General features: G+C 40.5%; 2 protein-coding genes across 7 annotated transcripts in view; one reads left to right on the plus strand and one right to left on the minus strand.

Annotated features, from left to right (window-relative positions):
• Nucleotides 1-12,276, minus strand: part of taok3a (TAO kinase 3a) — a 62,686-nt gene extending 50,410 nt beyond the window's left edge. For 3 of the 5 annotated variants that reach the window (XM_058375427.1, XM_058375423.1, XM_058375426.1), the window contains exons 1-2: nucleotides 9,041-9,558; nucleotides 8,557-8,618 (exon numbers count right to left, since the gene is read on the minus strand). The gene's annotated coding sequence lies outside the window, so the exon portion shown is untranslated. Of the gene's footprint in view, nucleotides 1-8,556; nucleotides 8,619-9,040; nucleotides 9,559-11,811 lie in introns of those variants that run through there. The other 2 variants (XM_058375428.1, XM_058375425.1) reach the window with 1 other exon arrangement.
• Nucleotides 12,277-14,096: 1,820 nt separating this feature from the next.
• suds3 (SDS3 homolog, SIN3A corepressor complex component) lies at nucleotides 14,097-23,407 on the plus strand. Of its 2 annotated transcripts, XM_058375641.1 has the most exons (13): nucleotides 14,097-14,347; nucleotides 15,176-15,205; nucleotides 15,600-15,669; nucleotides 16,295-16,350; nucleotides 17,173-17,244; nucleotides 17,372-17,391; nucleotides 17,478-17,634; nucleotides 18,041-18,136; nucleotides 18,314-18,375; nucleotides 18,473-18,494; nucleotides 18,592-18,697; nucleotides 19,977-20,061; nucleotides 22,584-23,407. In XM_058375641.1, exons 1-13 carry the CDS (start codon nucleotides 14,236-14,238, stop codon nucleotides 22,680-22,682), a joined length of 987 nt encoding a protein of 328 aa, XP_058231624.1. In that variant the 5' UTR covers nucleotides 14,097-14,235; the 3' UTR covers nucleotides 22,683-23,407. The 2 variants fall into 2 exon arrangements, with proteins under 2 accessions (XP_058231624.1, XP_058231625.1); XM_058375642.1 differs by lacking the exon at nucleotides 15,176-15,205 and having other exon boundaries at nucleotides 14,099-14,347; nucleotides 22,584-23,405.
• The last annotated feature ends 2,562 nt before the right edge of the window (nucleotides 23,408-25,969 follow it).

Consider the following 25,969-nt stretch of genomic DNA (forward strand, 5'->3'; position numbering starts at 1 on the left):
GTATGTAAAGTGTATGTGGGGTGGAGTGTATGTGTGTGGAGTGTATGTATGTAAAGTGTATGTGGGGTGGAGTGTATGTGTGTGGAGTGTATGTATGTAAAGTGTATGTGGGGTGGAGTGTATGTGGGGTGGAGTGTATGTGGGGTGGAGTGTATGTGGGGTGGAGTGCATGTGGGGTGGAGTGCATGTGTGTGGAGTGAATGTGGGGTGGAGTGCATGTGTGTGGAGTGAATGTGGGGTGGAGTGTATGTGGGGTGGAGTGTATGTATGTAAAGTGTATGTGGGGTGGAGTGTATGTGGGGTGGAGTGTATGTGGGGTGGAGTGTATGTGGGGTGGAGTGTATGTGTGTGGAGTGAATGTGGGGTGGAGTGTATGTGGGGTGGAGTGTATGTGGGGTGGAGTGAATGTGGGGTGGAGTGAATGTATGTAAAGTGTATGTGGGGTGGAGTGTATGTGGGGTGGAGTGTATGTGGGGTGGAGTGTATGTGGGGTGGAGTGTATGTGGGGTGGAGTGTATGTGGGGTGGAGTGTATGTGGGGTGGAGTGTATGTGGGTGGAGTGTATGTGGGGTGGAGTGCATGTGGGGTGGAGTGCATGTGGGGTGGAGTGCATGTGGGGTGGAGTGTATGTGGGGTGGAGTGTATGTGGGGTGGAGTGTATGTGGGGTGGAGTGTATGTGGGGTGGAGTGAATGTGGGGTGGAGTGAATGTGGGGTGGAGTGAATGTGGGGTGGAGTGAATGTGGGGTGGAGTGTATGTGGGGTGGAGTGAATGTGGGGTGGAGTGTATGTGGGGTGGAGTGCATGTGTGTGGAGTGCATGTGTGTGGAGTGAATGTGGGGTGGAGTGTATGTGGGGTGGAGTGCATGTGTGTGGAGTGCATGTGTGTGGAGTGAATGTGGGGTGGAGTGAATGTGGGGTGGAGTGTATGTGGGGTGGAGTGAATGTGGGGTGGAGTGAATGTGGGGTGGAGTGTATGTGGGGTGGAGTGTATGTGGGGTGGAGTGTATGTGGGGTGGAGTGAATGTGGGGTGGAGTGTATGTGTGTGGAGTGAATGTGGGGTGGAGTGAATGTGGGGTGGAGTGAATGTGTGTGGAGTGCATGTGTGTGGAGTGAATGTGGGGTGGAGTGCATGTGGGGTGGAGTGCATGTGGGGTGGAGTGCATGTGGGGTGGAGTGTATGTGTGTGGAGTGCATGTGTGTGGAGTGCATGTGTGTGGAGTGCATGTGGGGTGGAGTGCATGTGGGGTGGAGTGAATGTGGGGTGGAGTGAATGTGGGGTGGAGTGTATGTGGGGTGGAGTGAATGTGGGGTGGAGTGCATGTGTGTGGAGTGAATGTGGGGTGGAGTGTATGTGGGGTGGAGTGTATGTGGGGTGGAGTGCATGTGGGGTGGAGTGCATGTGGGGTGGAGTGCATGTGTGTGGAGTGAATGTGGGGTGGAGTGTATGTGGGGTGGAGTGTATGTGGGGTGGAGTGTATGTGGGGTGGAGTGTATGTGGGGTGGAGTGTATGTGGGGTGGAGTGCATGTGTGTGGAGTGAATGTGGGGTGGAGTGAATGTGGGGTGGAGTGTATGTGGGGTGGAGTGTATGTGTGTGGAGTGCATGTGTGTGGAGTGCATGTGTGTGGAGTGTATGTGTGTGGAGTGTATGTGGGGTGGAGTGCATGTGTGTGGAGTGCATGTGGGGTGGAGTGTATGTGTGTGGAGTATATGTGGGGTGGAGTGTATGTGTGTGGAGTGCATGTATGTGGAGTGCATGTGTGTGGAGTGCATGTGTGTGGAGTGAATGTGGGGTGGAGTGTATGTGGGGTGGAGTGTATGTGGGGTGGAGTGCATGTGGGGTGGAGTGCATGTGTGTGGAGTGAATGTGGGGTGGAGTGCATGTGGGGTGGAGTGCATGTGTGTGGAGTGAATGTGGGGTGGAGTGCATGTGTGTGGAGTGAATGTGGGGTGGAGTGAATGTGGGGTGGAGTGCATGTGTGTGGAGTGAATGTGGGGTGGAGTGCATGTGTGTGGAGTGTATGTGGGGTGGAGTGTATGTGGGGTGGAGTGTATGTGGGGTGGAGTGCATGTGGGGTGGAGTGCATGTGTGTGGAGTGTATGTGGGGTGGAGTGTATGTGGGTGGAGGAACAGAACAAGGGGGCGTCCATGTTCTCTGGTCGCTCGAATGCGATCCATAACGACGAGCTCCGACTTCCCGGTTCTGTGGAACGTAGCGCGGAGTCTTGTGTAGCACGAACGAACCCGAACGCTCCATCACTGAGCATCTCTGACGGTTCGGGGTGGTCACGCTGCCTCCGTCACCTTCCATGCTCCGTTAGTCACATTAGCGATTTCGCCAGATGAATCCGTTTTAACCCGCCTCCCTCCCTCTGACATCCCAGCATGCACTGGTGTTCGATTGGGTGGTTGGAGTATTAAAACCCATAAATAAAGCCTATAAAGGCTATAAATAACCTGCGGATGATGTCAGGAGCCCCGGATGGGTGAAACAGAGGGCGTTAGCATGTGTGGAGGGGAGGAGGGGGCTAAAAATAGCACTCATTACCTCACACACTCCTCCTCCGAGAGCGAGTGAGCGAGAGAGAGAGAGAGAGTGAGAGAGAGAGCGAGAAAGAAAGAAAGAGAAAGAGAGAGAGAGCGTGACAGGGACAGGGACAGGGAGAATGGGACTGAATACCAAAACGTGTGTGAGGGTGGAAAAAAAAGAGAGAGAGACTAAAAGAAAAGACAGGGGAATGGTTGTGGAAAGAAGAAGGGAGAGAGAAAGAAAAAGGGCGAGAAAGAAAGAGTGAGATAGAGAGAGAAGGGGTTCGTGTTCCAAAACGATTCCCGCGTCCTCACCCACGCTCACGGCGCAGCACGGGGCCATGTCACTACACGTCTGCAACATGCTCACTACCCTTCTGCTGCACTTTAACACACAGACACACACAGACACACACAGACACACACAGACACACACAGACACACACAGACACACACAGACACACACAGACACACACATCCAGCCGTCCATGAAGCCTAAAAACTTGACAGAAAGACAGACAGATCGACCGTCCATCATATTAGCAGACCGTTGCTCTCCCTCTCCTTCCCAGATCATCGGCTGTTACTCAGGAACGTCGGAAAACGCTCTCTGATTGGACGAGACGGCCCTCTGTGCTTGTCCGTCAGCACAAAGTCCCGCCTCATGTGTATGACTGCTGCTACAAGAAGACGTGTGTCTGGTTGAATCACTGCTGTTTTTTCCAGCACACCTTGTGACCGTGACTAGACTGTGACACGACAAACACAGACACTCGGGACAGTTTACACATACACTTATACAGACCGTCTAGACGTAACCAAATATTAATACTAATTACTACCAATGCTAGAGTCTAGCAGCTACAGCTGGTTTCTAGTATTTGTTTTCTGTTGTAATGATGTAATAATGTATCTTTGGCCACACCCCCTTTTAACTAGAAAACACTCCAAGTAACAGTGCATTCAAGTAATGTTACAAGATCATATTTATGAGCTGAACGCCACCACAAAGTTGTAATTTCGAGTGGGAAAACTATGGATACTCTTTAAGCTCTGAGGTTCTGAGTCTGATCTCAGTTATTACGTGTTAATACGACAGTGTACAGTTACCACATAACGCTAAAGTTTACAGCAGATTCATGAATCCGTAAAGCCAGCCAGCCAGACAGACAGACAGACAGACAGACAGATCCTTCCTGTTCAGCCCCAGCTCACTACAGGTTTAAATCCTGAACCCAGACATGTGAAGGTTCATATTAAACCTGCTGAAATTCTCGTGATGATCCTTGTGCTGTAATAATGATGTACAGAAGGATGATAGATTCTCAGTAAGATGTTGTAGGACACAATGAAACTTCTAAACACCTACAAATGCGACACAGCATCACTTTCACACATCACCACAGACACCTTTCTTCTGAAAGACGCTCGCTTACGATCTCTGAAATCACTCCAAAATCTCCTGCAGGTGTTGAATCGGGGTGCGATCAGGTCGCCCTGAAGGTAAAAGCGATTCAAACGCTGAATCTGGGGCAACTTCTATCTTCCATGACAAGATAGCAACCAAAAAGAAAACGAAAGAAGAGATGCAGCTGTCAAAGAGGGGGACTCGTGTTTCCTAAATCACACACACACACACACACACACACTTTGAAGAGAGACAGGAAATCAAGCAGAGCAAATCTATAAACAATAACGTATTCGAACGAATCTACAATTTGGAGCCGCACGGCTTTCGACCAATCAGAACGCAGCATTCAGCATCACTGTGGACTAATTTACATAAAATATTACAATAATATTGTTACACTATCTAGAGAGAGGGAGAGAGAGTCTGGGTCAGGGGGGGCATGACAAACTGGAAATTAAAATGTGGTGCAATAATCGATTGGGTGAGGGCACATGCTCACACACACACACACACACACACACACACACAGTCCTTGAAGCTTAATCAGTAACTCTAATTATAACGAGCTTGGATTCTGCCAGGCCACTGCGCTCGTGGTTCTCTTTCTCTCTCTCTCTCTCTCTCTCTCTCTCTCTCTCTCTCTCTCACACACACACACACACACACACAGAAACCCGAGCACATGTAAACAAACATCCAACGAGGATTTGCAGGATTTCTGTGTACGTCTTGAGAAAATATTATGCAATCAAGCCAGGTCTGTTTCCATAATTAATTCTTTTAAAAGTTGAAGGAAATGAGTTAACGTACACATGGAAACTAAATGTGACTCAATTACCACAAGACACATAAAGGGAAAAAATATAGAACCTTATCAATCAGGCATAACATTATAACCGCCTGCCTAATATTGTGTTGGTCCCCCTTTTGCTGCCAAAACAGCCCTGACCTGTCCTGCACTGTGTATTTTGACCCCTTTCTATCAGAACCAGCATTAACATCTTCAGCAATTTGAGCATCAGTAGCTCGTCTGGTGGATCGGATCACACGGGTCAGCCTTCTAATCTACGTCCATCAATGAGCCTTGGCCGCCCATGACCCTGGGCCGGTTCACCACTGTTCCTTCCTTGGACCACTTTTAATAGATACTGACCACTGCAGACCGGGAACACCCCACAAGAGCTGCAGTTTTGGAGATGCTCTGATCCAGTGGTCTAGACATCACAATTTGGCCCTTCGTCAAACTCACTCAAATCCTTATGAGGAGATAATCAGGGTTATTCACTTCACCTGTCAGCAGTCATAATGTTATGCCTGATTGGTGTGTATCGATGATCAAGTTACTTCAACATCATGTCTACATATTGAAAAAAAGAGATTTAAGCGACAGCTCCTTATCATCGCTAACACATCAGACTCGCTATCAGGTGTAAGTGGTATCATAGCATGGTGACTTGCTGCACTTTAAATAACCTGAAGCAGATTATTTTCATATAACCACAAGATCATATCGGGTCATGTGACCCGTGACCTTGCGCTTACATCACAGCGATTCGCCAACTAAACATCCCCACATTAATGTACGTCATTTCTCAAATCCGTCTTAGATGATGTGGAGCGTCTGACGTACGAGCCGGTTACTATAGCAACCGTAACCAGCGCATTAATGTTAATCTCTGGCTAAACACACACCTTCTGACCAATCAGATTGCGGTATAAGTGATTCAAATTCAAAAAAGACATTCTTACGTTCGATGCTTTAATTATGACGCAACGCGTGCGTTTGAAGGAGACAGAGACGAGATCATGATAAATGACGTCACGGCACGCTTTTCTGAGATTATTTCATTCATTAAATTATGTTTTTTTATTTATTTATCACAAACTGACGAAACTGTGCTTTTCTTTTCAGTCCATAAAATTGAACTGAATTTATTTTCTTTCCTTCAGTGTTGTTGTTTTTTAATAAAATAGTCAAGACATTTTGCAAACACGGTTAATCGTTTTTTTATTTTTAAATTCTTTACTGGGTATTTCTTAAGAAAAAAATAAAATAAATAAATAAAAATAATAAATAAGCGATATATTGAGATGCATCGCGTTTATTAAAGAATCGTGATATGATATATTTGTCATATTTCCCAGCCTTAATACGATACATGCTGCAAATGTTTTGCTATGTGTATGTGTGTTTGTGTGTGTGTGTGTGTACGCGTGTGTGTGAAACTAAGAATTACTGTAGATGAACCGTTTCCCTTGAAAATGCGAACTTTATTTCACACTGAGATTAAGCAAAGCCGTACACAGAGGCATGAGTATGTGCTGATTAAGCCTTCTGGCAGTGTGTGTGTGTGTGTGTGTGTGTGTGTGTGTGTGTCTGTTTAACCAATTGTCAAAAGCAGCTGATCGAATCACGGTGTGGAACGTAGCGCAAACACACACACACACACACACACACACACACACACAGAGCCCTATATGCCACATTACAATCTGTATAAAAACACCAGAGGTGACATCATCGAGGAACGAGCATCATCCTTTTGTTTTCTCCTATGTGTCTCAGAGCCGTGGTACGACATCGAATCCTGGCGTTTCTTGACAGACCCGAGCGTAACGACTTCATCCAAACTCTCTTTAGAAATGAATCACACGCTCCTGAATCACAATCATCATCGAATCAAATTGAATAAAAATTCCCAATGCTATTGTGATGTAATAAAAAAACAGACCAAAGAGACGTCATGAAGCTGAATCACAGAGACTGCAGTCACTCTGATGGGATGGGGGCGTGGCCTAAAGCTGGGCATTATTATTATTATTACTACCTCAGAAGTGCTTTAGATGTAAATACACTACCACTCACACTAAATTAATTGCATATATATTTTTTTTTACCACACACTTATCCTACTACTCAGTGTGTCCTGTCTCAGTTTATCAAATATCTGAGTGATTAAGAAAAGATAAAGTCACATTTCTGACAAGGCATTCATTTCTGTCCCTGTTCTTCTTCTTCTCCTTTAAGGCTGTCTCTATCAGTGCGGTGGTTAATAACAAACGCAGCGTGTGCCAGCTTGATAATTCATATTACACAACGGCTTAACGGCTCCAGAGGTCGGCCAGATGGCACGACGGCCAAAGTCTCGACGCGTGAGCGACGGGAGCTTGTAAATCTTGTTGACGCGGTCGTACGAGAGAGAGACTTTGCTCGTGTGTATGAGCGTTTATGGGAAACGTGACGGAAGGAGAGTGGAAAGGAAATGACAGTGTGTGTGTGCGGGCAAGTGTGTGTGTGTGTGTGAGAGTGTGAGAGAGAGAGAGAGAGAGAGAGACAGAGACGTCTGATGGCAGGTTCCTGTGGCTTTCGCTCTAGGTGTTTTAGCTGCCTTTATTCTGTTCACACATCCGCAATAACGGCTTGTTTCACGATCGGCTCCAAACAGTACGCTAATGTCAACACAACACACATTGAAATGTCACACACCTAACTAAATTCCCTTATACAATTCCTGTTTCCAAATTTCAGACAAATCTTAAGACGCAGATTCTTTCCCAGTTTCCGAATGAATGACTGAGAATGTGTTTAAAAAAAACAATATATTTTAAGATATATTTAAGACTATTTAAAGTTCCATTGTTTCTAACCATTATGGATGCGTCATTTACGTTAAATAAATAAACCTGCTGAGGCGTAAGCGGAATAAAACACATTACTGTTTTGTCCTTTATTCTGCTTCTTCATCGATCATCGACCATCACTGATTGTTTTCCTGGAAAGCTTCGTTAGCAGAATAAACAGTAAAGTGTTTTATTCCTCTTACGCCTCAGCAAGTTTATCTATTTTTACAAAACGACACCTTGTAGCAGCTCTCAGCAGTTATTTCTTCGCCAGACTCTATTTTTTCTCTCTCGTGACGTTACCAGGACAAAAATACGTAGCTTAGGTTAGCAGAAAAACACAACCTCTGTCATAGAAATGTTAGCTACAGCTTTAGAGACTCCTTCCATGAATGTCAAATAAACGTTTCCTTACAGAAAACTTCACCATGACAAGAAGTATACTTATTTTCTTTCAATAAATCTATACAGAGCAGCCACTGTACAAGCCCACGCATTACTATAGAAACGATCCGAATTCATAAAAACCTGTAACCTGGAGCCACACTATTCTCAGGGCTGCAGTTATAGGATGATATGCTGTGTCATCGAACATCGGTTATAGACACACCGTAGTGTTGTTCGCAGTTTTGTAAATGTGGTTTGGAGTCGAAGTAAAGGAGAAAAATGTAAAAAAATATAAAAAAAGCAGAAAAGTTGCACACGCCTTTATCTATAAGGAAGTGAAAGCTGAGTGGTGAAGCCGCTTACAAGTAAGTCTACAGGCTGTAGCTGGATCTTTAAGCTTTCATCACAAGCAAACAAGAAAACTGAAAACTTTCTCCAGCTTGAAATGATAAACAGATTGGTGTAAGATGTATAAAAGCCATCAGGGTGGGGGGAAAAAACAAGAAAGTGCTCTGGGTATGGAGTGGAAGACTGCATGTCAAGGCAAGAAAAACAAAAAAACAAAAAAAGTTTAGCAAGATGATGAGGAAATGAGTTTTACTCACCTGTTTTTGACGTCTGTGAAAGCTTCTGAAAGTCCCTGGGTTTCCTTACAGAGTTTATAAACCTGTATAAGGAACAAGGTGCAATAATGAAGGTTATTTTGGGAGTAACTGAAGGTCCATACCGCTTCTGAAGCTTCCTGCACATGAACTGAACTCTTCACAGGGTTGCCAGATTGACCGTTGTACACCTGTTAGAGTGATTGCGAGGTTTTTTTTTACATTTTCTATACGGTTACTAAAAACTTTTTAAAATCTTTTTTGCATGAAATCCTAAACATAAAAGTTGTTAACTAGTATCTACACCAAGGACGATTTTAATCTCATGTTTTAAGACTGTACTAAAACGAAACGCGTTACGTCAATCTGGCAACCTGTTTTACTGCTGTCACACGGAAATAAAGCCGCGCTAAAACACAAACAACAAATAAACGCAGAAAAATCGCTATCGCGTACACAAACAAACTCGAATAAAGTGAAAGCTTACACAAAACACTGGTCTGACGGCCCCAAAAATCTCAACCTCACGCTTTTCTTAAAACATTCAAAGCTTGTAAAGCTCTCCAATTAAATCCGTCACTCAACCAGTGTCGCCATATTTAACTCTGTATATGACGTGTGTCAAATTAGCATTAGCATTACTATTAGCATAACCGTTAGCGGTGCTTGCTAACTTGTCTGTCTTTTTCTTTCTCTTTTTTTTGTTAAATCATATTTTAATTATTTAAAGCCGTATTTTTAACGGGAGATTTTTTTTTGACTGTCTGTGAACCACTTTGAAACACTCCAGGGAGTCTTTCTGTTTGGTAAAATATTCATGTTTATTCTGAATTCACTTTCGACTCCTTTGAAAAGTTAGAGGCCGGAAACGTTATTAATATTAAATGCGAGTGTGGTTTTTTGATAGTATCGCGATATTTGGTGTGGGCGAGATTTGCGCATCTTTCTCCGTTAAGTGCAAAAGTTTGTGCCCCCTGAAAATACAATAAAGAAATAAAAAAATAAATGCTTTTTAAATGGCTTTCAAATATATTTTCTTTTAATGATGCATCATTAAAACGAGGTGAAAAAGAAAATAAAAAAAGGAAAAAACAAAAGGAGGCTGAACACATGTTTACACCTTATATCTGCATTTGGATTATCTACAAAATTTGAGAAAATAATATATATAAATAAATTATATATTTAATTAAATATATATATATATATATATATATATATATATATATATATATATATAAAAAATAATTTCATGATTCATAATTTCATGATTAACATTTTTTAGATAAATAATATTTTAAGAAAAATAATATTTAAATCTTCCAAAATAAAATCATTTCGTTTTCATTATGAACATTTTTTTAGATATCGTGTTGCTTGTTACTAAAGTTGAAAACATTTTCAGAATGAATAATATGTCAAGGAAATAATAGTTACGTGTTTAAAATCCAGGTTGTTAAACCACTGCTGAAATACTACATATAATAAAAATATTTAAGATTGACAAGACACTGTTTGAAAATATGTTAACGTTATGCTTGATGATGATGTGTTACTCATCAGGTGTTTATTAGCATCAGCAATGTTGTTTCCTTGCTGTTTTGCTGGGAAATGGGGAAAAAATGTGGGATGTACGACACTATTTCTGCAAGACGTGACTCACTCAGAGTCGAATGATCTTCCATGAGCAAGAGCGCTGGTGTAGCCTACATGGAAAAATCATTTCCTAAAAAGAGAGCGTGAAACATAAACGCTCACTGCTTTCGGTGTGATTTTTAACAAATCAATTTTAATGAACCTCTATTAAACCGTTTATAATCAGAAATCCATGATGATGTATTGATCATTTGTTGTGATATAAATATTACATCATCCTGAGGCTCAGTCTGCGGTTCTCATTATCAACGTAAAACAGTTGGTTGTGATGAGTGAGAATAAAAACAGGAACAAAAGACATGATACAAACAGAAAATACCGACCTTTCACAGAGCTGGAAGAGGAAATAAAAAGATATCAGTGTTATTATTTCTGATACGGAAGAAACCCAGACACAAAGAGGACTGAGGACAAATAAGTGGACAAACTGATAAACAAATAAATAAAAACTCACTGAATTATTTTTTGTTATGAGTGACACTGGGAAAAAAAACCTCTTCATCACATTAAAAGCGAGCTCACGTTATTAAACGTCTTGTTGGGCTAATCATTTTGAAGTGAAACTTTTACACTACATACAGATAAATGGATAGACCAAGAAAGAGAGAGAGAGACAGACAGACAGACAGATAGATAAATAGATAGATAGACAGACAGACAGATTTTTTCTCTTTTTTTCTCCTGTCAAACTGTCTGTTTATCTCTCTCTCTCTCTCTGTCTATCTGCCCATCCGTCTGTACACGTCAGCCTGTCTGTCCATTTGTCTATAGGCATGTCTGACAGTCTTTCTGTCTGTCCATCTGTCACTCTGCCCATCCATCCCACAATCCGTCTGTTTGTCTGTCCATCTATCCCTCGGCCCATCCATGCATACACATTTGTCAGTTCTTCTTGTTTGTCCATCCATCCATCCATCCGTCCATGATATGTCTATTTGTTGGGCCGTTTGTCCATCTTCTTTGTCTGTTGGCCTGTCCATCCATCTATTTCTCTGTCAGTCACTGTATTTACACAACCATCTGTCCATCTATCCATCCATTTGTCTGTCTGTACAGTTGTCCATCAGTCCTCCCATTTATCTGTTCATCCATCAGTGGTCTATCCATTGACCTGATTGTCCACCTGTCCATCTGTCTAATATAAATCCCCCAGACGCCTTTTATACAAAACGTAAATATACAAAAAATGTAAATTATTTACATTAACACATTAGTGTTAGAGCTGTCCATGATGTGAGAACTGTAGGAACTGATACACACTTTTTTTTACACTCAGTGTGAATAAATCTCTCTAGTTCATAAGTTTCTGGTCTGTTATTATTGACAGAGAGATAGTGTTTAAGAGAGTGATAAATGTGTAGAACTCTACTCGAGTGTTTACTTGAGCGCTTGTGTGGTGTGTGGATGTGTGAATCCAGACCAAACGAATCGAGCGCCGAGCCACTCGAACGTGACGCTGATAGTAAACGCGTAAAACCGTAAAAACCTGAACTGCGGAGATACAAACAAAACACGTTTACATACAAACACACACACACGCGCATATACAATCACACGTACACTCGCGCGCGTGGAGTCATCAAATGTGACATGTGACCTTACCCAAAATAAATGACTGACGTTTTATCCTTTTCAGCAGATCCAAATCCAACTCCATTACAGGTTCAACAAATCCAGCGAGGTGACACGCACGCACGCACACGCGCACTCACGGCACGCGCGCGCGCGCAGCATCACGCAGAATCGCCGTGCGGTAACCCGAAACTCTCTCGCGCGCCGTCTGGACCGTAAACTTCTCCATCGATGCGGTTTTAGTGTTCAGACGCGGGTCTCTCTTCCCCCCCGCTGTGCGCGCGCGCACACACACACACACACACTCTACACTGTACTACACTCCACTCTACTACGATACACTACACTACACACACATACCTCCGATAATACACCATCACACACCGGCAGTGTTGCGCTTCAAACGCCACAACCTTCAGAGACACGCATCAAATTTTCATCGCACCTGCGCGCGTGAAAGGTAACCGGAGTGACAGCGGACTCGGAGCGCGCGCGCATCTTACAACACGCGCACACACACACACGGATTCTTTGCACGAGGACGCCACCTTCCGTCTGAACCCGAATAAATACACAAACAGTACCAGGATGACATAACGGTGTTTATACACAGAAATATCACAACAAAGACCCTTAACGTAACCAAACAGACACTCGGGTTATAAAAAGGTACACAGTTTAGATGTTTATTTGTTTACTTGACGTCTGAAAGACAACAAAAACAAAGCTTTTGTTCATATTAGATACTAATGTCTCTCTCTCTCTCGCTTTCTCTCTCTCTCTCTCTGTGTGTGTGTGTGTGTGTGTTTGTGTGTGTGTATGTGTCTGGTTTGGTTTGCATTTATTAGTTTTATTGCTTAAAGCCACCGTAGATGACTAGAGGATCTGTTTTATGGAAACTCTTCAGCTTGTTCTGAATTTGCTGATGATTAAATCTTCTCTGCTGTTCCCGACCTGCGGTTTTTGCATCGGTTTATTTCACTTCATCATTCATCTATTCATCTCCCCTGTAATTACCACCACGGCACTGACACTCACAGGACGGGTGTACTTCCTATATTTATATCCAGACAGTTTATGGTGTTATTTTATTTACTTCTGCTGTATTATTTCGATAAACTCTTATGGACTATATCGCTTAGTATACTATATATATATATATATATATATATATATATATATATATATATATATATATATATATATATATATATATACCGATCAGGCATTACATTATGACCACTGACAGGTGAAGTGAATAAGACTGATGATTTCCTCATCATGGCACCTGTTAGTGGGTGGGATATATTAGACAGCAAGTGAACATTCTGTCCTCTAAGTTGATGTGTTAGAAGCAGGAAAAATGGACAAGTGTAAGGATTGTATGTGTGTTGTGTGTATGTATATAATATATTAAAAAAATACATTTTATATACAGCTCTGGAAAAAAATAAGAGACCACTGCCCAATCTCCAGATTTGAACCCTATTGAAAACCTCTGGAATGTCATCAAGAGGAAGATGGATGATCACAAACCATCAAGCAAAGCTGAGCTGTTTGCTTTCTTGAAAAAAGAGTGGTATAAAGTTCCCCAACAGCAATGTGAAAAACGCCAAAACACATGCAGATCGGGGTTATTCCACCAAATACTGATTTCTTAATGTTATTTAGCTAAAGCATTAACACAATTTGTTTACAAATGATTTGCATTTTGTTTTATTTGACTTATTAAAGCGCTGCAAATACTGCATGATCTTGGGTTATTTTGATTTGTTGTCATTTCCTTTAAATATACAATCTAAATAACAATAGTTATATTTTAAATTTAGGAGAAATATTGTCAACAGTTCACAAAAAAATGAAACAAAACTGTTCATCTCACCAATACACGAACCTGGAAGAAAAAAAACATAAGAAACTGATTATTTTGCAGTTATTATACTTTATAACGGTTATACTTTTTCATCTGTATTGAAAAGTTTTCTAGTCTTATGTTTTATTGACCTCTACATGAACGTATATAGATTTAAAGTGAAAGTTTATATTAATTATCACACAATAATCACATCATTTCAAATCTAATAATATATACATTATAAACTGTGTGCCGTTCATCGTGTCTAAATAGACTACATCTCCCGTCATGCTTTGCTCAAAATGGCGACTTCCTGATCCGCAAAATCCCACATGTTTTTAGACAAACCCCGCCTACTAGATTACAACTGCCGAATATTCTAGCGCTTTCTGTATTCTGATTGGCTGTACAGCTGTAGTATGTGGGACTGTCCAATCAGAAGGAAGAAGGACTGACTTTCTGATTACAGGTAGGAAAAAAAAGGCAAATCGCTGTTTTGAATGGGAGACAACAACAACAACAAGAAGAAGAAAAACAGTCTTGTTGAACATACGAGTGGCTTAAATTGAATGTTTACATACATGTTTTAGAAGTAGCGAATGGCGTCGACTTTACTATCACCAATGGTGGATTATTACAACGACGAAGAAGAGCTGGACAGCGTGGACGAGGACGATGACCGGAGTTTCAGAGGGAGAGACTCGGAAGAAGGTTAGCTTACAGTTAGCTTAGCGCGCTAAGATGCATAAGTAAGATGTAATATAATCAGTAATATATATTATGATATAAAGAAATTGTGGAAAAATCGAGCTTGTGCAGATTTGCCCCGCACTCTGCAACCATAGTAACAGTCTCGTAGCAACCGGTTTTTTTTTTCAGTTTTAGCATTAGCATGCTAGTAAAGAGAACTTCGGCAACGAATGTTTTTTCCCTCTCTCTAACGTTGTATCTTTTAAAATCATATAATTACAAAATAAGTATTTCAAAACAAACCGTGATATAATGAAGGAAAATAACGTTTACGTTTAAAAACATCGTTTGACATTTTAAGCGGTGGTGTTAGCTCATATTTGCGCGAGCTAGCAAAGTATTTCTCTTTCTGTCCCGTTTTTGTGCACTAATTATACGTAATAATAATAAATAACCTCAGTGAATGTTAATAAATCTGTATATATATCTCACATTTTGGTTAATAAGTGCTATATTTTGAACATATAACGCTAGCACGATTGCTCCTCCGGTATTTTTTTTAGCTAGCCTGCTATTTAGGCAATTTTATTTTTTTCTTACTAAGTTGTGCATTAAAAATAAATAAAACGATTCAAACTAACATTCAACATTATACAGTGAGCAGGTTGGATGTATATATTAAAGAAATAGAGAGGTTAAATGTGAGTTTAGCTTCTGCAGAGTGCCAGCTTTGCTTACTTAGCTGTCAGTGTTGTGTCGATAAAATCGCTCTGTTGAGTGTAATCGCGGTATTGAGTGTAACTTACTATCGCGATACCCTGATATTATAATAAAATCTAATCTTCTCAGATTTATCACACACCCATTACAGCGAACACGGTAAGTGTGTTTTGTTTTAGTTATTATATTTCTTTTGTAACATTAACCACAAATAGTGGCTGAAAGGTAGAAAATGAAGTTAGTTCACATAGAGACTCAAAGAAGATTGATGAAGTTGATTAGGAACTTTCGAGCATGTTACACTCCGGCGATGATTTCTGATTGGTCCAAAGGTTCCGTTTCAAGCAGCTCTGACAGCTCATTCGTTTAAAATAACATGTTGTGGACAGTGATGTTTATAAAACATTTATAGAAGGAGTCTCCAAAAGCTGTACATTTTTTCCAACACTTAAGTTTTGGTATAAGAGAAATAGACACTCCACGGATCTTTAAAAACGCCGTTAGCTAGAAACATATGACGTTAAACGATGTAATCGAACCCTGTGTTTTTCAGACACCGAAGACGCCAGCGAAACAGATCTGGCCAAACACGACGAGGACGACTATGTGGAGCTCAAAGAACAGTGAGTACTTCCATATGTTTTAAATAGACAAAATTGACAAAATCAACACTCCTCCTCCTCACCATCATCATCATCATCGTCGGCTACAGAATCTCATGTTCCGTTCTTGTACACCATTATTTTGCGTCTCAGGGTTTATTATTTCCTGTCGCTGTCTCACTCGTCCCAATCTAATTCCCGCCCACAGTTCGATTCAATTCACAGAAAAATGCAACCACAGACATTTTTAAACCAGATTTTAAAATCTGGTAACTTTATTTATTATTGAGGAAATAAATGACATTATTGGTGATTTCTCTGAAACACAAAACTTCTATAAAGACTGGTTCTTCTGGAAATAGTGTTGAATAAAATTAAATGCATTAAATGACCGTAAATTAACGAGAGCTACATGGTCATCCTCATGACGTTTGAAGCCTTGTCTTGTGATTTCCGAGATGGACACAAAGAGAAAGGAAAACTTGAGCACTTTTTATTAAAGTTTTGCCGGCTGATCAGCTGTTACAACACTTGATATTTTCCTCATTAATCCGGTAACGCTCACAGCTCCCTGTGTCTCCTGGAGCAACTTTTTATCTAATTTATTATTTTTGACACTGACATGTTGTTCTTCTCTCTCTCGCAGGATGTACCAAGACAAACTGGCGTCGCTAAAGAGGCAGCTACAGCAACTCCAAGAAGGTGACTGACTGAGAAATTTTTACAGCTTAAACATATTCAGGTGTATCATTCTTTGTAGGTCCACATAGAGACAACTGAAGATACACTATATTGCCAAAGGTTTTGGGACGTCTGCCTTTATATGCACATGAATGTAATATGGAGTTGTCCCGCCCTTTACAGCTATAACAGCTTCAACTCTCCTGGGAAGGCTTTCCACAAGGTTTAGGAGTGTGTTTATGGGAATTTTTTGGACCGGTCCTCTAGTCCACATTTGTGAGGTCAGGCACTGATGTTGTGATGATGAGAAGGTCTGGCTCGCAGTCTCCGCTCTAATTCATCTCAAAGGTGTTCTATGGGGTTGAGGTCAAGCACAGGAAGGGGTCATCCACAAACTGTTCCCACAAAGAGCATGAAATTGTCCAAAATGTCTTGGTCAAAATGTCTTGTCGCAGTCCTGCTGACAGTTTGTTAGGAAGCTTAACAAGAAATATAAGGCAGACATGGCGCGTATCGTGGAGCTGTACAATATTGAAATATCTTGATATGATAATTTTATCGGATCAGCCCACCTCTAATGAGAGCCGTATCAGAGGTTACAGACAGGCTGCCTGCTACACACGGCTGTTTATTTACCCGTCTTGCGGCGATATAAATGTCCGATCTTTAAAAACAACATCTTAAACCAACATGTAAAAGAACTGAGGTATAAAGGACCACAAATACTAAGTTTTCCATCTACTAGAACTTTCTCTTCATTAATCAGATGCTTGCCTGGTGAGGACGAGGTGTACTTCCTGTACTGTAAAATAAAATAAAGTCTGTGTGTGTGTGTAATTTCAGGCACTCTGCAGGAGTATCAGAAGAGGATGAAGAAGCTGGATCAGCAGTATAAAGAAAGACTCCGTAACGCAGGTAAACAAACATCACCACCAACCAGAGATGATTTATGAGCTTTACTCTTCAACCCGATATGAACAAATGGTTCCTCTTCTTATTATTAATCTTCTTCTTATTTTTCTGTTTTTTTTTTCTGCTTTAGATCTCTTCCTCCAGCTTGAGGTAAGTTGAAATCTTTCACACAGAGTCTGCTATAAAGCAGCATGAAAGCACTGAACTCTGAGCGGGTGTTGTTGTGTGCCGTTCAGACGGAGCAGGTGGAGAGAAACTACATCAAGGAGAAGAAAGCGGCAGTGAAGGAGTTCGACGACAAGAAAGTGGAGCTGAAGGAGAATTTGATCGCCGAGCTGGAGGAGAAGAAGAAGATGATCGAGAACGAGAAGCTGACCATGGAGCTGACGGGAGGTCAGGAAAAAATCTGATAAATTTAAAATTTTTTCAGAAGAGCAGGATTTTCCGTCCTCTGATGTATGAACAGAGCGCGTGTTGTGCTGCTGCAGGAAAGTAATCAACAAGTCGACGGCATTCTGTCACCATTTCCTCAAACTGACTGTGATTTTATTTTTGTTATTTGAAGGTGACACTTTTTGTCACTTATATTATAGTAGCTATAACAAACATCTATCTATCTATCTATCTATCTATCTATCTATCTATCTATCTATCTATCTATCTATCTATCACAGTTCCCTTAAACTTACTTTACTAGCAGTGTAGGTAGAGGTGTATCTAGGTGTTCCTCAGTGACAGCTTTGCCTAACTTTGTAAGTTTAGTAAATAAAAGTGTGTGTGTGCGTGTGTTTTCTATCAGATTCCATGGAGGTGAAGCCCATCATGACCCGTAAGCTGAGGAGGAGACCCAACGATCCCGTCCCCATTCCAGACAAACGCAGGAAACCTGCTCCAGATATCCTTTATGTCCCTCAGAGAAGTCTTAAATATTAGATATTACACCAGGATACTGTTATATCACACTGTGTGCTCTTCTATAACTGCACTGTGATGCTTAGAGGGTGAAATGTATATTTCTGGCAACTTTGTATAATCTGTAATGCTGTGAAGCGTGATCTTTAACTCCTCTCACCTCAGCTCAACTATTTACTCACTGAAGAGCAGATCATGGAGGACCTGAGGACCCTAAACAAGGTAACATGAACTAGTGACTATAAGTAATGGCACCCTGGGATGTTCCTCTGTCAGCTTATGGTAACATTTACATTTTATTTTTTTCTTCTCTTAATAGCTCAAGTCACCGAAAAGACCAGGTACATTTGCCAATTTTGCAGCATTATAAAGCATAATTTGTTTTTAAACATTTCTTTTGCTCAAAGTTTATTAAATTATTTTTTCTTTTTGTTTTAGCCTCCCCATCGTCTCCCGAGCATCTCCCGACCACGCCCATGGAAAGCCCTACTCAGCGCTACGAGGCTCGGATAGAAGAAGGAAAACTCTACTACGATAAAAGATGGTAGGAGTTAAGGATTGCGGCTCGATTTTATTTAAATGGACCTGTAATGTTTACACTGCTTTAGACAGAATGACCTTTATGAGGAAACGATCACAAAACTGAACAAACAGTGTGGTACTTTGCTTTGTCTATATACATGAAATGGGATTATAATCCACTTCAGCTCTGTGTGTGCCGTACTTCTCACATCAACCACTAGGTGGCGGTAAAACTACACAGAAATCCCACTAACATCCCCTCATCATCAGTCAGAAACCATCTGTGCCATTATAAACATAGATAGATAGATAGATAGATAGATAGATAGATAGATAGATAGATAGATAGATAGAGAAGGGAACATATTGCTTCACAAAAACAATAAGCAAGTAAAAAAGTAAGTAAAATTTCAAGTTAAAACAGATTTAAGTGAATTAAAAAAGCTTTAAAAATATGTTAACAGTGATTAATCTTCTCATAGCACTGACCTTTTTTTTTATTAAATAAAAAATGTTATTGTATTTTTTTATTTATTTTCTTTCTGTGTTACTGTGACAGATTTATTACCACAGCGCTTCTCAAAACCGTAACATATAACCAGAAGGCTCAACAATTTAATTATAGTTTAATGACATGCAACTTTTTTAGCACCTCACTGTTTAAAAGAAGTGAACGTTCAGCCCTGAGTTATAGTTATTTAATTACAGCACTAGGCCTAATCGCCCTGCTCTTATGGGAATCCAATGGGTTTAAAATGATGCCGGTTGCACTAATGTGTTTCTGATCCTCTGGAGGAGGTTAATTTCTTAATCTAAAACTTTATATCTGCGGCGTAAACAATGCCGACTCGAACCTTGTCGATGTTCGGCTGGATAAAATTGTAATGACGTTGCTTTGGGTTTCTGTGGGTGGAAATAAAATAAATGTATAAATAGTTCTTATTTGTATAAATAGCCTGTAATATATTTATAACGTGATTGAAAAAAAATGTTTTTTGGATCCATGACCTCAGCAGTAAGCCACTAAGATCAAAACGTGAACTGGTTCGAGGTCCTGAAACCTGTCTGGTGTTAGGATATCCCTCGCCTAAGGGGTTTCATAGATAATCTATATAATTAATACTAATTAAAACTCATCCCCACCAACCAGAAATGTCTATAAATATACAGCAAAATATTACTGATTTTTATCATTTCTAAATAAAAAAAGAATGGCTTCATTGAGTGAATGCGACATGCTAAATATTATTAGATTACGTAAAATAAATAATATAAATCTGTGTTCTTTTTTCCCCCTATAGGTATCATAAGAGTCAGGCCATCTATCTGGAGTCGAAGGACAACACCAAGATCAGCTGCGTCATCAGTTCTGTAGGAACCAGTGAGGTTTGTGTTCACTCTCCTGCTCCGATTTGTATAAAAGTAACACCGGCAGCTCTTAACCATTTCCTCAGACAGACGGATCCAAGGTGAAAAAGCACGCAGTCCGTTTGCTTTAACTAATCTCCGTCTAATCACTCGGGTCTGATCTGCTACAGCAAAACGGAGAAACACCATCCCGATGTATCTTAGTCCGGTTCCTGAGTCTGAATCCGAATCAACTCTGTACTTTTGTTTTTTGATTTGGTTTCTTACTGCAGAAAATGAATGAACCGTAAAGCAAACAACAGCTGAGGAGTGTGTAGGGCTGAAAACACACACATGTAATACACACACTGGTCAGAAACATTTTGTGTGTGTGTAGAAATCATAAAAATCACCTGATACGATACATTCAGTAATATATACACCGATCAGGTATAACATTCAGCAGTGAGAGGTGAAGTGAATAAGACTGATGATCTCCTCATCATGGCACCTGTTAGTGGGTGGGATATATTAGACAGCAAGTGAACATTTTGTCCTCAAAGTTGATGTTAGAAGCGGGAAAAATGGACGAGTGTAAGGATTTGAGCGAGTTTGGCCAAAAGGGCCAAATTGTGATGGCTTGACCACTGGATCAGAGCATCTCCAAAACTGCAGCTCTTGTGGGGTGTTCCCGGTCTGCAGTGGTCAGTATCTATCAAAAGTGGTCCAAGGAAGGAACAGTGGTGAACCGGCGACAGGGTCATGGACGGTCAAGGCTTACTGATGCACGTGGGGACCGAAGGCTGACCTGTGTGATCCGATCCAACAGACGAGCTACTGTTGCTCAAACTGCTGAAGAAGTTGGTATGCTGGTTCTGATAGAAAGGGGTCAGAATACACAGTGCAGGACGGGTCAGGGCTGTTTTGGCAGCAAAATGGGGACCAACACATTAGGCAGGTGGTCATAATGTTATGCCTGATCAGTGCTTGATGTTTACCGACATTTCCGGTTTAGAGATGTTAGGAGAAGTTAGTGCATTTCTTTTTTCTTTCTTGATTAAAAGGTTATGGAGGTGGGATTGAATTTTAAATTAGTATTAGTTTTTAATTATGTAGAGTAACTATAAGACCCCTTAGACTTTCAAGACAGTTTGCTTTGTAAATTTTACTGGCTTTTTTAGTCAAGTTCTAAATATCTTATAGGATATTTATATGAATAAGGACTATTTATTTATTTATTTATACACGAATCCTTAAAAATGTCGGATTGCAGTCAGACCTGGACATGTGAATGCAGCGTGAGAGAAAGAGCGAAAGAAGAAAAAGAGAGAGAAAGAAAGGGGGGGGAAATCATGATGATAAAAGCGAGTAAATAGAAAAGGGGATTTATTCTGTGATAGGAACACAGACTTGAGCCAGACGGATGATCGTAAACGGAACCGGTGCACAGGTTAACGCTTCTAACCCAGATTTTTCCTCACGTGAATAATATTCTAGCGCTGACCCATTTCATCTCCTAAATGCCTGCGCTCTGGCTTCCTGTGAGGAAACATCTCGTTTCATCACAGCAGCGTGGACAAACCCCCAGGAGCTGCTCCGAGGCAGGGGCTGTCTTTACGTGCCTGATGAAGTGGATCATGATTGATGGGCCATCAGATGCTCATAGAGCCAGGAATAAAAAAAAAAAACAGGGGTGTGAAAAACACTGTGCTTTTAAAACTCTAATTAATGAATAGACATGTTAAAGACTCAGAGGCACGCTGGTTTGAGGGGGATGATTTTTCCAGCATTCGTATGTCAAGTCTTGCTGTGGAGCTTCCAGAAAACATGTTCTCTCTCTTACGTTATAGCAGCTATTTCCCTCCCCGGTCTAGCTCTCTAGTGTAAACTCCTCTTTTCTATAACAAAGCCCTGACACTGGAGACTCCTTCCATACTTGTTAATGAAACGTCTGCTTACAGAAAACTTCACCATGTCAACGTCTGCTCTTTTTCTGTTAAATAAAAACACACTTTTTTTTAAAGAAATCTATGTGTAGATTGCGTAGAGATAGCTAATGAGGAATCTGTAATAAGAATCTGCGCTTTTTCTACACAATATAATTAATTAGAAAGGGAAAAAAAAGACTTGTTTCATGGACACTCCAGAGCAGGAAATGTAACAATAAATAGATAAAAAAATGTGTGTGGCTGGTAAAGAAAAAAATAAGATAAGATAGAACTTATAAATAAATAAATTAAATTAATAATTTTATTTATTAATTATTTATTTAATATATATAATTAAAATATAATAATTAAAATAAATAAATGAAAAATAAATGAAATAATCAGTATATACACAAATATATTCAAAAATATAAATAAAATATAAATGAAAAATAATTATGAATAATCACTGTACTGTTATAGAAAAAAGATTTCACCCAGGCTTCCTGACACCATCTCAATGTTGATTATTTTCCTACAACAGCCTGACCCCATATGTTTGTATTCTTCTTCTTCTTCTTCTTCTTCTTCTTTATATAATAATAAATAATTGTGCATGTGCTCTGCTTCCAGATCTGGGTGAGGAAGACCAGCGACAGTACAAAGATGAGGATTTATTTAGGTCAGCTCCAGCGTGGTGCCTTCATCATCAGACGTCGTTCAGCGGTGTAGAGACACTTTCCCCTCTCCTCATCCTCCTTCCACCCATCTCTTCTTCATCCCGTCTGATCCATCTGTCCGTCTCTCGCACACGGTATTGCAGAGGAATAAAAAATTCAGCGCTCTCTCTCCCTCGCTCATCTCACCTCGCTAAAGCCTCGAGACCGTCTATGAAATTCCTCCAGGCTTTATTCTTCATTTCACGATCATGTTTCTGTACAGATTCCTTCTCCTGACCAGTCCATCAGAGAGAGAGAGAGGGAGAGAGAACACGTCTATAGTTTTATCAGTTTGTACAGTTTATGTGATTTTTGTGTTTGTGTCTGTATGTGTCAGAGTCATAACACAACCACTGAATTTCCCAGAATGCACCTGGTAAGACTCACCTCCATTAACTGAGCTCTGATTACTGAGTATTAGAGAATAAAAGGTATTGAGTATCAGAGAATAAGACGGAGCTGGTTTCCAACATGAATATATCAGTTTATCGACGAGAATTATTTTTACACTCGGGTCTGCTGGAGCCTTTCATAAAAATAGGATTATTTAAAAAAAAAAAAAAAAAATGAAAGTATGCATTATTCCACAGGACACGATTGGTTTGTTTGTGTTTCTTCAGTTCGACTCTCGAGTAAACGACTATTATCGCCGCCCTGCCCGTTCCCCCCCCCCACTCCTTTGTAAATATTAGCATGCTGGATTCTTTACACACTTTCTTCAGCTGACGTCTCATTTTTTTTAAATAAAGAATTTTCTTGAATTGCGGTGGTGTGAATTTACAAAGATAAATATATATACAGGTGCATCTCCAAAAAATTTTAATATTAAGGAATTTCATTCAAACATTGAAACTTTCATATATTTTATATTTATTACACATGAACTGAAATATTTCAAGGCTTTTTATCATATTAATTTAGATTATTATGGCTCACAACTCTTGAAAATCAATATAAATCAATAATCAGAATATTTTATAAGGTAATGAAAGGAATGATTTCTAATACAGAAAACTTCTGAGTAAAGTAGGTTCATTTATGCACTTAATATTTGGTTGGGGATCCTTCTGCACAAATGGCGTGGTCAGTGGTAGGTTTCTCGCCTACCATGCGGAAGGCCCGGGTTCGATTCCCAGCCAGTGCCCAAGCCACAGCCACTGGATGCAGTGCCGGTCCCAAACCCGGATAAAAAAAAAAAGTTGTTGTGTGGACCAGTTGGTACGTTGTGGCCACCCCTCACACATGTAGGGAGCAGCTGAAAGATCAACAACTGCGTCAATGCACCGTGGCATGGAGGCAATCAGCTGGTACTGCTAAGGTGTAATGGAAGCCCAGGTTGCTTTGATAGCAGCCTTCAGCTCATCTGTATTGCTGGGTCTGGTGTCTCTCATCTTCTTCTTGACAATACCCCATAGATTCTCTATAGGGTTCAGGTCAGGTAAATTGGTTGGCCAGTCAAGCACAGTAATATCAAGGTCATCAAACCAGATCCAAGTAGTTTTGGCACTGTGGGTAAAGGGCAAGTCCTGCTGGAAAAAGGAAATCAGTATCTCCATAAAGCTTGACAGCATGAAGTGCTCTAAAATCTTTCAGTAGATCGCTGCATTGACTTTGGACTGAGTAAAACACAGTGGACCAACACTAGCAGATGACCTATCCAGTTTCATTAGATTTCTTTTTTATTTAAAGACAAAATATATATATTTGTAAAAAGGTGCTCGATCTCTTGCCTAAAAATAGTTACAGACAAGAACAATGTGTACTTTTTTGTATAGAAAACTATATAAAAATACATAAAATAGTAATAATAATAATATTCAAGTTAGTTGAAGATTATTTGCATTTCATATTTTCCTAAAATATAAAAAAGTGCATTAAATTGATGCAAGTGCAACAAATTGACAAAAAGCGATAATTGATATCTTTGGGAGGTGGAGCCTACCTACAGGATCCTCAAAGGAAACTCATGACAGAAATGGACGGGAGCGAGGTAGATGTTAGACGAGGTTTCTCAAACTATTATTCATGACGAAAAGTGAATATTGAGTAGATTTAACTTTAGAACTTCAGTTAAAGTGATTTGTTCATGTTGATTATTTGTAATTATCCAATCAGATCACCTTATTATTTTATGGCTATAAAATATTTCTGAATATCCTGTGAATATAAAAAGCCTGAGTCTTTGAGCTTCAGAATCGGACCGGGTTTAAAATAAACCTGTCTGAATGTGAGGGAGGGTGTAGGAGTGTATCACAGAGACGTTTTACACTCATGACGACGCTGACCACGGTGCTGAAAGTGACCTCGCTTTGTGCTCTGCCAGCCCATGGAGTCACTTTCTGAAAGCGCTGTCCTTCGAGCGCCGCCGATCCTTTTCTCTTCCCGCTTTCGCCTGCTTTCAGGTGACGACTCTGGCGACAATGATGACACAAAATCGACAGGAAAGGCAATTATTGTTGTTCCGCAGCACTCAGATCGCTCGTCTCGCCGCTAACCGGCGACCTGCGGTGACCGTGGAGATAACAGTCGCTGGAGGGATCCATCACGCTTCAACATCCAGCCATGGTTTACAAAAAAGCATGCTGGGAAAAAAACTGCAGTGGAAAACAACAATAAAAAAAAAAACAGTTAAGCTCATTAACTAATGATGAGAACGGTTCCTCAAGGGTTCTTCATGCGGTTAATGACTTCAGCTTTCTGAAAACTTTTCCAGTAGAAAGCTCTGAAAGAAAATTCCACAGGTGTAACTTCTGCATCAAATATTTAAGGGTTCTTCGATTGTTGTTCCACTGGGAAGAGCCTTAAAGGCTCTATGTAGAACCCAGGAACTGCATGGAGAACCGTTTGTAAAGATCTGTGTAGAACCTTGGAACTGCATGGAAGAACTGTTTGTGAAGCTCTGTAGAACCCTGGAACTGCATGGAAGAACCGTTTGTAAAGCTCTGTGTAGAAACCTGGAACTGCATGGAAGAACCATTTGTAAAGCTCTGTGTAGAACCCTGGAACTGCATGGAAGAACCGTTTGTACAACAATACACCAAGTACAACGATACCTAAATGATTTTTCTTTCAATGTTCTATAAAAAGAAAAACCCGACCAGTCATTCGGAACCCTCGCTCCAGTGGAAGTCCATCTAAGGTATGGTTCCAGATCTTTAAAGTTTATTCTTAATCAAGGTTCTCCAGGATGGATCGTGAAATTCAGTACAGAATGGTGACCAATCTGGAGGTGGAACTATCCAGAACTCTCTGGATGAAAGAACCTTTAAGCGTTCTTCAGTTTTCCATCCATGGTTCTAC

This window comes from Hemibagrus wyckioides, linkage group LG22 (genome assembly GCF_019097595.1).
Source record: "Hemibagrus wyckioides isolate EC202008001 linkage group LG22, SWU_Hwy_1.0, whole genome shotgun sequence".
Taxonomy (NCBI): domain Eukaryota; kingdom Metazoa; phylum Chordata; class Actinopteri; order Siluriformes; family Bagridae; genus Hemibagrus; species Hemibagrus wyckioides.

Coding starts and splice junctions, on each gene's coding strand:
- suds3 (XM_058375641.1), top strand. CDS start 14,236: ATGGCGTCGACTTTACTATCACCAATGGTGGATTATTACAACGACGAA. Junction 15,206..15,599: donor CACCCATTACAGCGAACACG/GTAAGTGTGTTT, acceptor TGTGTTTTTCAG/ACACCGAAGACGCCAGCGAA. Junction 20,062..22,583: donor GTTCTGTAGGAACCAGTGAG/GTTTGTGTTCAC, acceptor CTCTGCTTCCAG/ATCTGGGTGAGGAAGACCAG.